The 17,807-nt window shown below is 32.8% G+C and overlaps 1 protein-coding gene across 1 annotated transcript; it reads right to left on the bottom strand.

Annotated features, from left to right (window-relative positions):
* Positions 1 to 1,068: 1,068 nt before the first annotated feature.
* LOC106466378 lies at positions 1,069 to 17,561 on the bottom strand. The gene is made up of 4 exons (XM_013926663.2): positions 17,433 to 17,561; positions 15,039 to 15,822; positions 9,241 to 9,424; positions 1,069 to 2,610 (listed from the first exon to the last, which is right to left on the bottom strand). The coding sequence occupies exons 2-3, from the start codon at positions 15,499 to 15,501 to the stop codon at positions 9,264 to 9,266; spliced, it is 624 nt and encodes a 207-aa protein (XP_013782117.1). The 5' UTR covers positions 15,502 to 15,822; positions 17,433 to 17,561; the 3' UTR covers positions 1,069 to 2,610; positions 9,241 to 9,263.
* Positions 17,562 to 17,807: the final 246 nt, after the last annotated feature.

Raw genomic sequence — 17,807 nt, 5'->3', positions numbered from 1 at the left:
AACTGAATTGAATGTCACCTTCATAACATATCCATAGCTGAAAGTTCGAAGAATGTTATGTGTAATCACCGCTCGAACCCTGAATGTTTCGATCTGTAGCCGGACACGCTAACCACTATTTGTAGATAGGACATGTTAATCCTCAAATTACCGATTTATTTATATACCTTTTACTTTCGAGATACTGCATCATATTGAGTAATTTTATGTTGTTGTTTTTTTCGTTAGAAACAGTGTGAAGAGCTGGGTAAAAAAAATGGTGAAATCACTCACTTTCTCTGTAAAATTCATAAGCATCTATAGCAATCAACTGCAAAATGTAACTCATCCGTTATCAGGGAACCAGTAATCAACAATCATTGATCCTCATCAATTTTGATGCATAAATGGTTTAGAAAAATGTTTAAAAAGACAATGGGGTCTAACCCCATCGACAATTCTAGGCTTACGCACTTTCTCTACTTGTGTTGTACTGATGAAATGTGCTTACAATAAAGTACGACAACGATTTAATTTGAGTTCTGGTAAACTTTACTTAAGACATTACAAAACTTACAACGACTGAAAATATCCAACACCAAAATATGACTAATACTTGTCTTTATTCACAGAAAACAGCACAAAGAACAGTATGCACAAGTAGTAAAAGTGATCTCATTAATTGTAAGAGAAAATAACTGTGCATTTTAAGGTCAATAGGTGATTATACATACTAAAGATAAACACAATAAAAACCTTGTATGAAAAAACTAACAAGTGAAACGCTAGACGGCTTATATATATTAATGTAACAGGAAACACTAAGGGGGGAAAATTTAATGGTATTTTATACTGTACTTATCAAATCTGAATAAGTGAAAATTCTTTCTTTCTTGACTAATACATAATTACATAAAAAATATAAATTAGCCAAATGAGATCATTAAGAAAGTTTGAGCCAAGTCGGTACCTGTCTTGTCCTACACTAGAAACCTATAACTGGAATGAAGTATCTAAACTTACACAAAAACTATATATGTGTGAGTAATGTACGATGTATTTCACCCAAAATCTTGAATTAAAACGTGGTTTTTTTTTTTTACAATAACTACAACTTTGTTACTTTTTCTATGTGTTTAGCTTGGTAAAAACACATTACAAATAATTTATACCAACTGGTCAATCTGAAACAACGTGACATATCGTATACATTTTTCACTTAAAATACGTTAAGGCAGCACACGTGTTCACTACTGTATCTAATACAGACGATTTGTTTATGCAAGTAAACAATCATTACTATTCAATTTACTTCCTGCAAACGTTATTCATATATTCTTTAACTCTGATAAGTTTGACACCGCGTGTAAAATAATGCTGATCTGTAAATATTATTCATAACAGGCTTGAATTTTTTCATATGAATTATCACTTCAAGTGATAACGAAGGTTACCTTACAAAAATAACAAACAAAACTGCTACAAATAAAAGACAGACAGGTATAACACCAAGACTTAGTTACCCCAAATAATTACAATATTTCTACCAGCATACAATAAAACACACACAATCTCCAGAACATCCTGCTACTCTATACATGATGCAAGGTTATGTGCTGGTTTGTTACGTGAGATCATTTTGCTCAGCTGATACTACTGTTTTGTCAGTAATAACAAAGGGGGGTATGACTAATTTTTAATGTGATTTATGTTAAGTTACAGTTCTCCAAAACCAACTTCATGTATACACATATGTACATAAGTAAATCAAATATAATGCTCTTCATTGAAAATTTATAAGCTAGGCATCTACATGAACAAAACAAAAAGTCTATAAATATAAACTTTTATTAGCCTCATCAACAGATAGAGAAATTCATGCTTATTAATTACTGCTATAATACATGATGATATGCTACTACTATAACGAAGAAAATGAATTATGACAATATACACATAAAACATTAGTCTAGTTTATATTATAATTTAGGCTAACATTGGCCAGAATAGTTTTACTCTCTTACCAAAGGTCATATTACTGTTACAACTCATTTTTTTATTTACCAGGGTATTAAGTTACTGAGTTAGTTGAACATAATTACAAAATTAACTGACTCAAACATATTTAACTGATTGAAATGTGTGGGTTTAAGCATAACTGCTTAGAAGAACTAACTTAATCCTAATAACTATCATCTTAACCATGATCTATCCAAGTGGGAGCGTGTTAGCATCAGAGGAACTTAAAGCAAAACGAAATAAATAAAATGGATTTACATGTGAACCTTTGATAGAAACACTGACAAAATAACAGAGCATCACTGTCCTCTTATATTTTGTCTATTACCTTGATACATACATATATAAATCATTTTCGTCTTCTTCCTAAAAATGTTCGTTGACATCCGAGAGTAAACAGGCATTAACACACTCGGAAAATCACCTTGGTTTCCTTACAGGTATTCTATATTAAAATATATAATGATGAAACATGATAACCACTCAATGGTGGTGAATATCATAGAACTCTGTGGATTGAACGATGCAGATTCTATGTGAGATCATCAACTCAATCAAGTCTACTGAGCATATCACACGTCTTTCTTTGGCAGTTGGGATCAGAGTGGTTGTCTGGAAGAATGAGAAGAAAAAAACAAATTTAACTGTAAATCAAATGAGATAAATTTACATAATACGAAAAAAAACCAGCACTACCTTGTTGACAAGTTTGAAGACTAGATTTTAAACATGTTTTCTTTAACGATTAGACAAAAAATTTCAAAATCCTACACAAAATTAATGTAGGTCAAGTTCACTCGTTTTAGTATATATGAATGCTGAGTTAAGTCGCTTAGTTACGTAACGCTTGGGATTTCACGTTAAAAACATCAGCTGGCCCACACAATGGCGTGGGGTGGGGGATTAAAGCATGACTACTCCACAGGAGATCGACTAACGTTATGTCTTATTCAAAAGTACATCTGGGGAAACATTCCAATGTTCCCGTTGCCTAGGCAACAACAGCTAGTCAAGTAAGAAAGCATGCCCAAGTGAAGTTTATGGTGTAAGTATCCGAAACAGCGACAAAATATTTACAGTCAACAGTGAAATCCAATAATAATAATTTTCTTTTGTTACTCCAGAATGAGGGTGATTTGCAACAGAATGTTTCGAATCAGGAAATGAAATCCTACACAATACTAAAACGATATCACGAGAAAAAAGAAAATGCAAAGTACATTTTTTTTCTTGCTAATATGCAAATCTAAAAAAAAATGAAAGTCCTAGTTACAAGGAATTCACTGTGAATTCTATTAACACTACTTACAAACCGTAGTTTCAAATATAATTCACAGAACAATATTGCCCATCCATACACGTTTTTAATTAAATACAAACTGAGCAACCAGGGTTAACAATCATGACAAAAATAATACAATCTTTTTAAGTTATTCGTTTGAAACGATAACAAAGCAGCGAAAAATATAAATAAAATTTAACTCCCAATTGCTGTAACTAGATGAGCAAAACGTGGAAAAAAATGAGCTGATATTAGAACTTGAGGGGAATGAGTATTGAGTTGCCTTGCATATAAATTTCCACATATTTAAAAAGTCGTAAATGTTTTTGTATTGGCAGCAGCATCCATTATATGGGTGGAAGTTGATCGCCCTTACATTCGTTGAGAGTTCCTTTATATTGTGTATGGTTCCCAATGATAAGTTGGATCAACTTCCAATTTTCCGACACTAGCGACACCTAGTGCAGTAGCGGGTCTAGATCTCGGTTCCAGTGTTAAACTGGTTTCTATTTCTATCTTGCAAGGAACGCTCAGTTATGTTCTTGTAGTACTGTATCGTTAGGCTAGACGTAAAATGCTCGTTTCTCGCGCGAATGGTTTTACCAACTTACGTCGATATTTCTCCTCCCTTTGAGAGCGGAATCACGATACAATGATACGATACGCATGTGCACATGCTTTGATTTGAATGCATTGTGGTAATTACAGTCGTCTTTGTTGTTATTTCTTCCAAAATATTATCATCAATAAAGAAACAGCAAAAAAAATGTACCAGCTGATAAAGCAGGAATCTGAAGAGACAGAACTGTATTCAATCATAAACACTACAAAATGTACAATGGTACAACATAATGGCTTAAACATCCCATCTGTTTCAACGCGCCTAATCTTAATAGCATCGTTTTCCGTGTTTCGACTTGCTCGTGCTCACTGAAATATTTCATAGAAACATAATACTAAAACACAAAAAAAGGGCTGGTACCTATGTTTGTTCAGCTGTAATGTTGATAACACACTGAACAAGCACCGATGTTATGCTACAAGGTTAAATAGATACTTACATTACGACACAACGGTAGGACTCCCTTACAACTCTTCTAGCTTGATCTATGTGTACAAACATGCTACTTCTATACTTTACTGATATATTAGCATGCACATTCCTCGGATTTTTAATTTTGTAAGAACCGGTTCTTTTACTTCGTGAATAAATAACACAACATTGTAGTTAATAACCATTCCTCCAGTTATTGTCGTTTTTAAAGAGTTTAGAAAGTTATCACTAAGATTCTATACCATTTACTTAAACCCAACAGGACTTGTATATTTGTGTGTAAATTAAACATATAAAAAGAAAGTTATCGTTTTGAAATCCACGATTCATATTTTTTGTTCAGACGTTGGACTCAGTTATGAGTACAAGTCCCCTATCTCTCTTCTTCATCTTCTTTTTATTTATTTATCTATACAACAGCAAAAACAACACAATCACTAGTTAAGGACAAACAACGAAGTTCTTACTATATATTTATACTTATTTTTGTCTCCTTAGGATACAAAAAACACTTAGCGTTTTTGAGGCCTTGCTACCTAAAATATATATTTTGAGCATTACACAATGCAATCATTTTCACGCCCCGCCCCCCAGTGGCACAGCGGCATGTCTGCGGACTTACAACGCTAGAAACTGGGTTTCGATACTTGTGGTGGGCAGAGCACAGATTGCCCATTGTGTAGCTTTGTGCGTAACTACAAACAAACAAACAATCATTTCCACATTGTATTTATAGCATGAATAAACTGAATCATATAGTTGACGGCTTTTGTTAAATAAAAGAAAAAAACACGTCTGAAACGGCTCATTATATTACTTACATGGATCTCCACCCTACAACATCAGATCCCCTGCACTTGTTTTATGCACAGCCGATGTACCATACGGCAGGGGGGCGTTTTTTATGTTTGAAAGACATTTATATGATGATCACAGTGACACGCGCGTCTTAATCGAGTAAGATCAAACCAACGCATTCACATTGAACAAAATACAAAACACTGATTTCAAACCCTCATCCTTCTACATTTATATTATTAATCAAATAAATGATGCATACTGTTAATAGTTTTCCACGGATCTCATAACGAAAACAGGTCTAATATCAAGCTTCCACCTTGTGTTACAGCGTCTATTGATGACATGTAACACGTGGTTTGTTCATATATAACAAGCGACAGCTACGGTAGTATGCAATTAATATCTAATTAGTGTTTTTAGATATGCATGTTTTCCTTAGATGACTCTCTACATTTTGTTACTCACTATCCATCGATATTGACATGTGGTCTGTTACATTCTCTAGAAAACAGAAGGTTTGAACCTGAGAACATCTTGTTTTACAGTTTGTTTGTTTGTAGTTAAGCACAAAGCTGCACAATGGGCTATCTGTGCTCTGCCCACCATGGGTATCGAAACCCGGTTTCTAGCGTTGTAAGTTCGCAGGCATACCATTGTGCCACTGGTGGAGGGCTTGTTTTACAGAAGCGTAAACTACTAAAAAAATCATTTTTTAACGATTAACACAGACATTCGTTTATTTATTGATTTTTTTTCTTGTTTACAAAAAAATAATAATAATAAAATAAAAACAATGAGATTAAGTTAATTACTTATACTCAACAATACACCTTTAAATGCACTACACATTGTTCAAGTAAAACTCTGTATTACAAAGGAGAAATCACACATGACGATCTTTTAATTAACAGATTAATTTATTGCATCTCTTTATAAAATTCAAGAAACAAATGGCCATTGCATCTTTACGGCGTTACAATTTCGGTGTCTAATAAGCAAGTCTGTCAAAGATATATATCTAATTCCAGACAGACTAACCTTGGTCTGTTAGCACCGTCATCGGTTCTGCAAATAGGGCTACTTACCACCTGACAGCGGAAGCCTACCTGCATGATTAACTTTCCGGAACACTTAAAAATGTTGCAGAATATAACAATTTCAAGATCTTTAGCATAATAACAGACCAATATTATATCTCAAATGAGCAACTACTTTACTTTTCATCACACACACACACAAATGATATAATTATTCCTAAACCATTTTTTTTTGTAGTCACGCCTTTAAAATTATAACAAAGCAAATACAAAAACATAAAAAAGTCAAAAATGAGTTAGACAATAGTGGAAACCTCATTCTCAATTTTTTGTAGCCTTAACATTTATTATGGATGCGTATCTCATCATACGATACGTACGTGGATATTGATGCCGCGATACAAAACGTATCTAGACACAGTTTGTTTGTTTTGTAGTTGAGCACAAAGCTACACAATGGGCTATCTATGCTCTGCCCACCACAGGTATCGAAAACCGGTTCCTAGCGTTGTAAGTCCGCAGACATACCGCTGTGCCACTTGGGGGTATCTGGATACAGAAGTTTTACCAACGGTTTGTTACAATGTTTGACAGTCTCGTCTGTAATTTATTATTTTAATAACATTGTTTTATTTAAGTACTTCACACTTTACAGTGTATTTTTCAAATTCTCAGGTTTGATCAACTAAATGCTGCTGGTAAGAGAAGTAAAATATATAAAAAAAGAAGTTAATATCTGTCTATCTATTTTCTTATTGTTAATTTGTTACATTATTTTGAACGTAATGTTTTTGATAAAAGAAAAGAAGACAACATGTAGTATTCAATATTCATCTTCCTTTATTCAATCATTAATTTTAGCAATAATACTTTATTAGAAATTCTGATTTTTTTTTTGTACAAAAAGACTGTTTACTGAAAGCTTGCCAAATTTCGTAAAGATACATCTTTAATATTTATTATAATAGGACAGCACATTAGGAAGTTGGATCACTCGTGGCTCAAATTGAACACAAAATGATATATATATATATATATAATTAGAAACATAACATGTGTTCATAAAATAATAACATTTACAAAAATATAATTAGTTTCGGGTATCGTTTTTCTGGAATACGAGATTATCAAAGTTTTGTTTATACAGAATTCTAACTAATTTTTGACTAACTTCCTGGCTTTTAGCACGCTAAGCAGTGCTCTTATTTAAAAAATGAAAAAGGAAGAAATCTGCCAAGCACACAAGACTATGCATGACGTTAAGCGTCTGCGGTTAGACTCACTCAATACTAGATCTAGGGGGAGTCCAGCGCATAACGTCGGAGATTTCTTTAGGTATCACCTGAATTCGTCTACTCGCTGTCTTATGGAAATGTGTATGTAATCTTGGGATTTCCTGACCACCTATATATATACGTCTTTTGGCTCAGTACATGCTCAAACTGTAAAGCCTGTTTAAGTTACTTCCTTTTCTCCCACCACCTCTATTTCCTTTCCCCCCTATCCTAATCATTTTTTTATCTGTACTGTATTGTAGACTGTAATGACAGGTTCTTAAAGCACATCTTGTACTGAGTAGTAAATAGCACTTATTCTTTCGCAAAAAATATCTACATTAAGTTCAGGCTTGAGCTAATTATTTACTTAATACGAAAGTAATGCTTACACTTATTAACTTATATAACATACTTGTCTGGGTCCATCTTTAATCGCACCACATAATCTTGTTCACACAACTTAAATAACCAACAGATCAAATTATTGTAATTTTTTGTAAGACATGACTGAATACTACATGATTAGCTCACTATAGACTTACGTATTTGTATCTTTGTCTACGTGGAGTATACATATTTTTCATATATTATAACACTGTAATGATTGATTTCAGTTTATTAATTTATTCACAGTTCTGCTTATATGTGTGTGTGGAAAGGTGATGTAGGCGCGGTTACTTCAACGTGTCGTTTAGAAACCTCTTTCTGCCAACCAATTCTCAAAATTTATGAGTGAAAGCAAATAATATGTCAACCATACTACATCTGCCATATGAAGTGCCGACGAGGCCTTTCGTCTAATACCATGGCTCATCAGACTGGCTGAGATGTGAAAGACATAATCAATTTTCATGAACGACTGTTATGGTGAGGACTAGATTACGTAAATGAATTGTAATTATTATCAGGTTTAGTTAAGTCACTTACAAATCAGATTTAATACGGTACGTCAAGCAGACAAATATCATACGACACTATAAGGAACTACACCATTCCCCTCTCTTTCTTTTTGTAAACGAAATTTATAATACTTGATCTCCACTTAAAAAATCTGTATAAAATTCAACATTTTGATATTTCTTTTTGCGAATAATATCAACCATAATGTTCCAAACTATAGTTGAAAGATCATAATGATACCTTTTATACTTGATCTGTACACAATAAATGGAAGTTCCATGGTTTTTATTACCCAAATGTATACCTTACATAACGTTGTTTGAATATAAAATAAAATTATTTCAATTATTACTCTCCATTTACCGTTCGTGGTTTCCTACTATGATGATGTCTACAAGGCTCCCTTGTGATTGTATATGATTATATATAAAAACATATATTCTGTTTTAAAAAATCGTAGTTTTCTAACACAAAAGAACACACTTGGGGTCTGTGTTGTACCCACCTTACTAAATACGTAATGCATAATTTACTTCCTAATTTAGTTTTTACTAGTGGAGAGCTACAAGAACATGTAGATCACTCTGTACCAAAACGACACTGATGGAGCAAGTGCCCTTATACCATGGGCAAGAAGACGGACATTTCCACTTGACTAGCTCTCATTATGTAATCTAATGTAAAAATAAGTTATCAAGTGCATACTAGAATATTTTCATGAAAACGAATTGTGTACATAGATTACAGATCACAACCTAGTATTGATGTAAAAAACAAATCAACTCAGTAGTTTGTGGTTAACGTAGAGGCTCCCAAAAGGCTTCACCCTGCTTTCACAATGAGTACAAGTTTCACAACAAAGATGAAAGATATTTAAGACTATCATCTTACCGCGCCTATCACAGGAGTTGATATTACGTTGATGCCCGTGAAACCTTTGTAACTGATGGGGTTTCCTTCATTGCACAGTCCGTGGAATTTTCTACTGCGTGTTGAGCCTTGGTTTCTGGTGTCTTTTCCACCGTTACAGTACTTATGGGGGTTTCCGAGCTTCGTTTCCTGTTCCGCAGGGCCTCTATAAGTCATAGTAAAACAATTAAAAACCAGAAACCAAAATTATCATTTATAGTTTACAAAAATGCTGAGTAACGAAAACGTAAAATTATCTGGTGAGGCACATTACTCTCAAATGTTCCTTTCTTTTAAGGGCAGAAATATTAAAATGAATGATGTATGTATAACAACGAAGCTTATTTGATCAAACACTATTACCCAAAGACACGTTAATAAACATTAATCTTATATAAAAAAAAATTATACCATTATTTCTGGATTGTCACCATCAAAATTAAACGCTTATTAAGACACTCTCAAGATAAGAACATACCTAAGAAACTTTTAATTGTAGATTAATAAACACGTAATAGTAGCATTTATCTAGAAAACTTTACAACAACGAGGAATTTCTCTATCTTACAACGAGAATGACAATTATTTTCAAAAAGTATACTGTCCACAGTCAATATTCTTACCAGCTTCCAAATAGGTCCTCATACAATTCAAATTTGAATACAATTATCATGCTTGTCTATAGCAGAACCTACAATAGTCTAAATCCTAACATTAAATTATAGAAAAAATTTTGTGTCAATATTGTGTTTGTAATCGTATTTCTAATTAACGGATACAATAAATTTCTAAACAAAAAAAACCAGCAATGAAATTATGCGAGTGATTGAGAATCACATTTTTGAAAATTATAAAGTTATCCCAAATTACAAGTTATACTTGGTACTTTCTAAATGCTACAGCTGTAAAGGAAACTCAAAAAAAGTGTGCAGTGTTTAATCTCTACTACATTTTGTGCAAAGTAAATGATGTTATCGTCAAGTCCTCCTTGTGTACAAATTAAAAGAACTTACATAAAGGCCTCAATATAGAAGCTGAAACATCTTCCCACACTACTAGAAACGGGTAGAAGCAGTCAAGTCTCGACTTGCATATAATCTTCAGTGTGGTAAAATCTCTATAAAGTTTGACATCATGCGATCTTTACAAAAATCCAGAACTTAATACTTCTGTTTGCTAATTTTCTATGTATATAATAAACATAAATTGTCAACTTCTCATTGACAATACGTATAACGGTATTCGACAAAGGCACTGAGGTCTTTTAGTCATGTTAAAAACTGCCTTAGCCTTACTGATACTAATGCAGTGAAATTCAAACCTCCACAATAAACATCTAGCAATATCATATAGCCATAGATCTTGAAAAATGGCCTATTTAAAAACCTTGAACAGCTGTAGTGTTATAATTACAATACTTCTATACACCATAATACGTGTTTTTCTTAGTAAGTGGAACCTATTCACTTTGATACCTTAAAATCAATGAAAACAAGCAGGGTGAAGGGAAAAAAAAAGTTTTTTGCTACCCGCATACTGTTGTAGGCCCTCTTATTCAAGTCTAAAAGCTTTTTCACTAGTCAACCAACCTTGAACTCCCCGTTTTAAATTCAGCATAACTTACAAACAACAAAGACCCCAGCAATAAGATACACTTTTACGTGTTTAACGTTTTAAGATAAACTAAAAACGTGAGAGTTAAGTGAGATCAAACGCCAATCGGGGCATTGTTCTAATCCTGTTATTCTAAGATTTTATGTAGCACGCCAAAACTCCACAGTCAGTTGCAACTCACGATAAACATACACCAGTAACCGATTCTAGATAAAAAAGAAAAAGAGGATCATACCCTTGAGCTAAGTTCGTGAATTTGACATGGTCCCTGACAGCGTGGCGCCTAGCCACGGGCTACAACTATTAAGATAACACAACCTGCGCCAGCAAAAGTTATTTGTTCGTTACGCCTCGATGAAATCATGTGGCCAGACACAATTAAGAATTGATCAACTTCAACGTTCTGCTTTCCATCAGATATTTACAAAAAGAGCCTATTAAATGTGAACAGTACTTGAACTAGACTATAACCCCCACCCCCCTCGTATTGGTACATAAAGCAGCTGATTAAAAATAGAAAATAATAAAAATAAACCAGAAAAACCGTGCCATTGAAACACCGTCAACAAAGATACGTGTTTCTAGCTGGAATTAAACGCGCATAACACTATAAACGAATTGGTTGTTTACTAGATATAATGATGAAATATAAAATAACGTGATAATAATGCAACATAAGCACCACTGAAATCAAACTTAGCAGGTTGAGAAATCCTTGATTATGTATAATTACACCTTCAGTTTTCGGTTGGAATGACAATTTCAATTTAAACGCGTGTAATAACCTTGTTTATTCATAATAAAACCGATATAGAACTAACGTAAGACGTATTTCCTCCTATTTTTATACACATCGTTTACTGTGTCCCGTCACTACAATAATAATATTGTGAATGCAGTTACCATTTCTCACACTAACAGTAACAGCAAGGGTTATTCACCAAGTTTATTACTGTGTGATAGAGCCTAGGTTATTGTGGTATTATATCTAGTGCTGGCGTCAGAGCTTCGTACTTCAGTAACTAGGAAAAATAGGCGAATAACACTTTAACAACCCCATTGTTATTAGAACCTCTAAAGATATAAAACTCAACCAACCAAAGCATAATGTGACAAACAAGTTAATTATTACTATTACAAACCGTTATCGAGAGCGTACATAGGCAGTTCGGATATTTTATCCTATGGCCTATCTTAATAAGAATGAGATAACAATCACGCATATTACATTAATTTAAATTAAAATAATGCAAAATATGTGTGAAATTCATACGTTGGCCATACATTCTGAAGACCTGAAATATTTAAATTATTACGCATTCAAACAGGAATATCACTTCCTTTGAAAATGAAGGAACAAATCGTCTGAAGTCACGTGAATTCTCTAGCCAATTCAATACCAATCATCAGGTTACCGTGCGCTTTAGGCTACGCTCCAGAATAAGAGATGACATGTTTGACGCTTTTTTCAGAAGTAATTATAAGTTCAAATTAAGCCTTAACAGATGAACGTATCTAATACTTAGCAAAGTATTTTGTATGAACAAAGGAAGCCAACTTATAACATGTCAAGTCCTGGCGTTATATCAAACCTTAAGCTGGAACTTACTTGAAAATATAACTGAAAGGTTATACTATTATTAATCATATTTGAAGTAAAAGGTAAAAATACACATGCCTCATAATACTCAAACTAATTTACTGATGTTTTCTTTCTTCTAAAGCATCACTGATTTATGTTGACAAATAAGATTATTTTTCGTATAATTTTAATAATAATATACTGGCTTACTGTAAAATTTTACCGTTACAGTAGTAATATTAACTGTGCAACAATTTTTAAATATTCCAATAACTAGGAAGTTTTTTAAAGAGACATATAATCGTATTGTTTTGCACACTATATATCACGTAATAAATACATCATGTGGAAACGAAGTTTTATAATATTTATAATAAATACATGTTTAAACACAAAGACAGTTTCTCTTTCTTCAAAATAAAAGTTAAATGCAGGCCAAGAACAGAAATATTATTAATACAGCTTTGAAACTAAGTTACACATATGTTTTCGTTTACTGGGTGTTTAGGCTAGTAATGGCAGTTATACGATTCACTCAAGTCCTGGCTTATTCTTGCAAAATATGTAATTACTTATTATCGTGTAAAAATCTTATTTTCAATCAATCAAGTACATACAAATCTGTCCCAAATCCTAGCTTATTAATTTATCCCTGCAAATTATTTATCAATTACTCGTTATTCTTTAAATATTATGATTAAATATAAGGATTGGGCTGAACATTTAATTTAAATTTAATTAAAATAAAAAAGTTCGATTTGCATGGCCAAAACGCCCTGTCACGGTAGTCATCGTTTACATTATATATGTATCTAATAAAAACGTTTCCAGTTGATTATGTTTGTAAAATTTAAATTATGTAATGAGGTTTGGATACAAGACGATCAATTACAAATAAATAAGTAATACGCTCCTTAGTAAGACAAAAACAGGAATCGTCTCACTTGACCTTAAACTGAATAAAGTACTCTATTAGTATTCATTTCTCCGTTCTCATAATCGTAGCCAAAACTGATCAAGACTTTTTGCCGTCCAAAACAGCTGATCGTGATTTTTTCCCCTTTTTATTTGTTTCCTTATGTCGGGCTGGTATCATAAAGTAAACCAAACAAATACATTTATAAACCTCTATTTTAGGTGTAATAATATACTGAAATTTTCGTAGGATAATAAACACAACATACGAGATAAAAATTGCAAAATTAAACTAGCTTTGTTGTGACACTTGTATACGGGCTACAACAGTATATACTACAACTAGTACAAGTCATTTTTAAACAAAGTGTACAACATAAGTATACACAACATATTTAAGACATTATAATTTTTTCCATTCTTATATATCAAACGTTTTTTGTTTTTGTTTTTTGCAACAGTAAGACAGAATTTGGGCGAATCATGTATCCTAGTAATAATAATTTTTATTCAATCTTGTTTCCTATGACTTTTACTTTTATCTCATGAGCATGAAGACTTTTCGAACTATATAGCTTCATTATATAGTAAATTTGTAGCCTAAACACAATACTGGATTATTTTTATACAAACTACATTCACATTATCCTGTAACTATAGGCGTTTTTCTGTGCTCTAGAGATTACAAATAGCAAAAAAAAAAACCACCAGTTTCCAATTTCACTATAGTACTATTAAGTATTATTTATTATTATTTACTATTAGTAGGCTTAGCTGGTAGTTTTGGTTGTTTGATGATGTCATAAAATTTCAAACTGTATTAAACTTGAATATGAAGAAACTTTAATTGTAATTTGTATGAAACTTATCACTAACTGGAGAAAAGTTTCATACAGTTACGTTACAATGTTGCTCACAGAAACAGTAACAAATAACATTACGTCATTAGTTTGTGTGCAACTTTAAACTGAATACATGTTTACGACAGCATCAAAACACCAAAAACAACCAAGTTACGAGTGAAGAATGACTCAAATATTCAACATAAATCAGCCAAACTACATCATAAAAATTTAAAACTTTCATTAATAGTTTAAAATTTAATACACTGGTAGGCCTAGCGTGATTCAATTGAAATAAAAATAAAGTTGCACAAATACTGAAATAGTCAAAAAGTTGTATAGAAATAGTATTCTCTAGAAAATAATAATATAGACAAGGTGGATAACATTTATTTGAATTGAAAAATATAACTTAATCTATACAACGTATTAGGCCTAATTAGTTTTTAGAACTTACGAGTCAGATCCTTTTTTACTGAACTTTAAGTTCTTAGAATTTAGACGGTGTCTAAAACTTATAGTACCTATACAAACTTCGTTCAATAATAATAAAAATTCGACGGAAATAATACAAATGTGCGGGACAAATGATATGGTATCGACTAATCGAGTCACATGTACAGAAAACTGAGAAATATTGTTACTTAATTATTGATAAATATACTAACATTGTGAATAAAACTATAAAAACTAAAAGACGATACATAACACTGTTAGTGTTACTGTTACACTCTTGCTCACGTACTTGCACAAACTAAATGGATATCCAACTTCAAGGAATTAGGCCTACTGCAAAGTAACTTAACCTACCAGTACCATTAGCTTACCTGTAATCTTCTTCTGTTTTAATGTGGTGTTCCCGCTTTTATTTGCAACTGCTGGAGACGAGGAGCACGTTACAGCAGTTTTGAATTTTGCCGTATCCGAGTCTAACGTTAGGGTTTTAGTAACACAGTCAACTTCCCTAGATTTGTCACAGTCCTTCAACCATTTTAGCTCATACGACGGGTGTACCTCCCTCGTATCTTCTATACGTGTCCACACATATCGACCAAGCATTGGTGTTTCAGTGTTGAAGTCAAAATTCCATCTTTCTTTATCGTTATCTTGAATGTTGCTAAACTCTTCGCGGACAAATTTTAAATTTTCTTCATGATCAATGGGGCCAAATAGCGCTCGTCGAGCTTTTAAGTGCTGAGGACTAGAGCAAACTCCCGCTGCCTTACCGAAGTTGCCGGACATAATTTCTCGTATCATCAGGTTCGTATCTCCCATAATCATTTCTAGCATTCAAAATCCGGATTCCTTCTATCCCGGAATCAAGTTGCCTCGTACACTATCTAACGTATCTAATTAAAGTGCTCGTGCTGGTACAACGTCTTTTCAAGCAAAAACTTGCCTACGCACAACATGAAGCGCTGCCCGTCTTCAGCCTGAGCAGCCGTTATTTTTATCGACCAATCTTTGCATTTCTATTCCTATGGGATTAGATAGGCGGGAAAACCTTGCGTCAGCTGATAAAGAACAAAATTTTGATTGGCTGAGAACCCACGCTTGCCGTTAGTGTCGTAAACGCCTAGCAGTTTGGATGAAATATCATAACCGTTTGCTCTGAAAAACAATATAATACTAATAATTAAATATATAATTTCCGAATTAATGATTTATTTATTTATTAATATAAAAAACTTACTATCACTCAGTTTCAACAAATAGATGGAATTTAATAAATGGAATCAATAATTTGTTAATTTACTAAAAAAAAAAAAAAAGAACAAAAGCTTATCATTGGATGTAAGTTAGGTATTTACACGAAATAATAGAGAACAATAACTATGGCAATGCCGTATCATAGCAGATATCCTGTCATAAGTTCAGTGAAATTTAGATCTCTTATTTATAGAAAATTAATCCGAACAAGTGTTAGTCATTTCTCTCTATGTTAAATAATTCTCTATTTAATTAGACTTGACCAGAAACTTACCAATCACGCAGTGAAATGTAGAATTATACATGGACTTTTCTCTACGTTAAAATACTTTTATTTGCGAGATTTCGGCCCTCTTACCGGAGCCTCTATTATTTCGTGTTTGTTGCCCAATGAAAGCTCGCAAATAAAAGTATTTTAATGCAGAGAAAAGTCCGTGTATCAGTCTACGTATTAATTTATGTACGTTATGAGTCTTAAACAACAATAATGCATTGAAAGTGTGTATGTATATACATGTAGTATTTCAATACTGAATGCGTAGTTGAGCTTGCTTATGTTTTTCATAACACTTCAACTGCTCGAAAAGGTTGGGTTGTTTAAATTATATAAGGACATTTTACCTGTGAATTATGGTTATTAAGCTATAACATTTATTTTTATCAAATTAATTGTTTATTTTAAACAAAACCAATATTCCTATATGCTTTGTTCAAGTCAAACGTGTGTAACCGGATAACTTCTTAACAAGGGATAACCTAAAGTAACATTTTTAGCTACGAGAGGGCGCTATGTAAGGACCAGGTGGAAGCCCATTAGTGACTAGCGTTCATCCGCTTGAGAAAACTAGGAAACAGTTTCAGAAAACAACAGGTTTTAAATAATTTTTGAGCTAAATACGAGAAGCAAGTTTCTTTCACAATAAATTCGCTGCTGTCAATTTGATATTATTAAACCTAAACTAGAATCGAGGCTTCTTTTTTCTTGAATTTCTAATATTTGTAAAACTGGTTCCAAATAGTAGAAGTTACATTTATCGTTTCACTCAATTCTGAGGAGTATATATATATATATTCTATAAAATAACAATTATTTAATCCAATAGAGCTCCCTATTGAATTCTACGTCATAGAAAAACAAATTATTAAATACGTGTTGCACAGATAGCACTCTATCTTTAAACTTAGAAACAATATTTTAAAACTAAAGATTATTTGTTGATTCCATGAGGTGAATTAGTTTTGTAAGCAAAATTTTGGAAATGCGCGAGCTTCAGAATATTTTCTCAGGTCTCGTTTTTGGAGAAGATTTGAAAACAATAAAAAATTCGTTAAAATATATTTCACAAAATATCCTGTATTGTTTAGATAACAACATAGCATTTTCACTGTAGCCTCACTTACGCGCATAAACAACATACAGTAACTACATCTATACTTTGTTACTTTTAACAAGGGTGTGATAATACAATGAACAATATTACTCCAGAGTCACTTAAATACACTACACTCACCAATATTTGAGCAGCAGAGTCGCCTCTAGTTTTCACAACAAAAAACGACTTTTGTATGACAGACATCGAAAGATATTTAACAAAGCTATGCTATATACCTTTCTTCTACTCTCCCCTTCACTATCTGTCAAGGCTTGCAGAGTGGGGGCGGACTAGAGTAGACTGGTCACGTGGCCATTCACGCCACACTACCAAAACTGGCACGCGCCATATGGTCCAAGCAAATCACGGTTCTCTGCCACTGCCAAACTCTCACACATATAGGAACTTCGACTTGCTGTTCTTGCAGCACAACCAGCGTGTGGCTGTTATCAAATCTTTAAAAACAAAGTAACCAACGTGAACGAAAATTAAATGAGTCGCAACTAATTTCAT

The sequence above is a fragment of the Limulus polyphemus genome, unplaced genomic scaffold (assembly GCF_000517525.1).
Source record: "Limulus polyphemus unplaced genomic scaffold, Limulus_polyphemus-2.1.2 Scaffold73, whole genome shotgun sequence".
Classification (NCBI taxonomy): Eukaryota; Metazoa; Arthropoda; class Merostomata; order Xiphosura; family Limulidae; genus Limulus; species Limulus polyphemus.
Note: the sequence above shows the minus strand (reverse complement) of the source record. Positions and strands in the feature narration are given on the sequence as shown.

Coding starts and splice junctions, on each gene's coding strand:
- LOC106466378 (XM_013926663.2), bottom strand. CDS start 15,501: ATGCTAGAAATGATTATGGGAGATACGAACCTGATGATACGAGAAATT. Junction 9,425..15,038: donor AAAACAGAAGAAGATTACAG/GTAAGCTAATGG, acceptor TATGACTTATAG/AGGCCCTGCGGAACAGGAAA.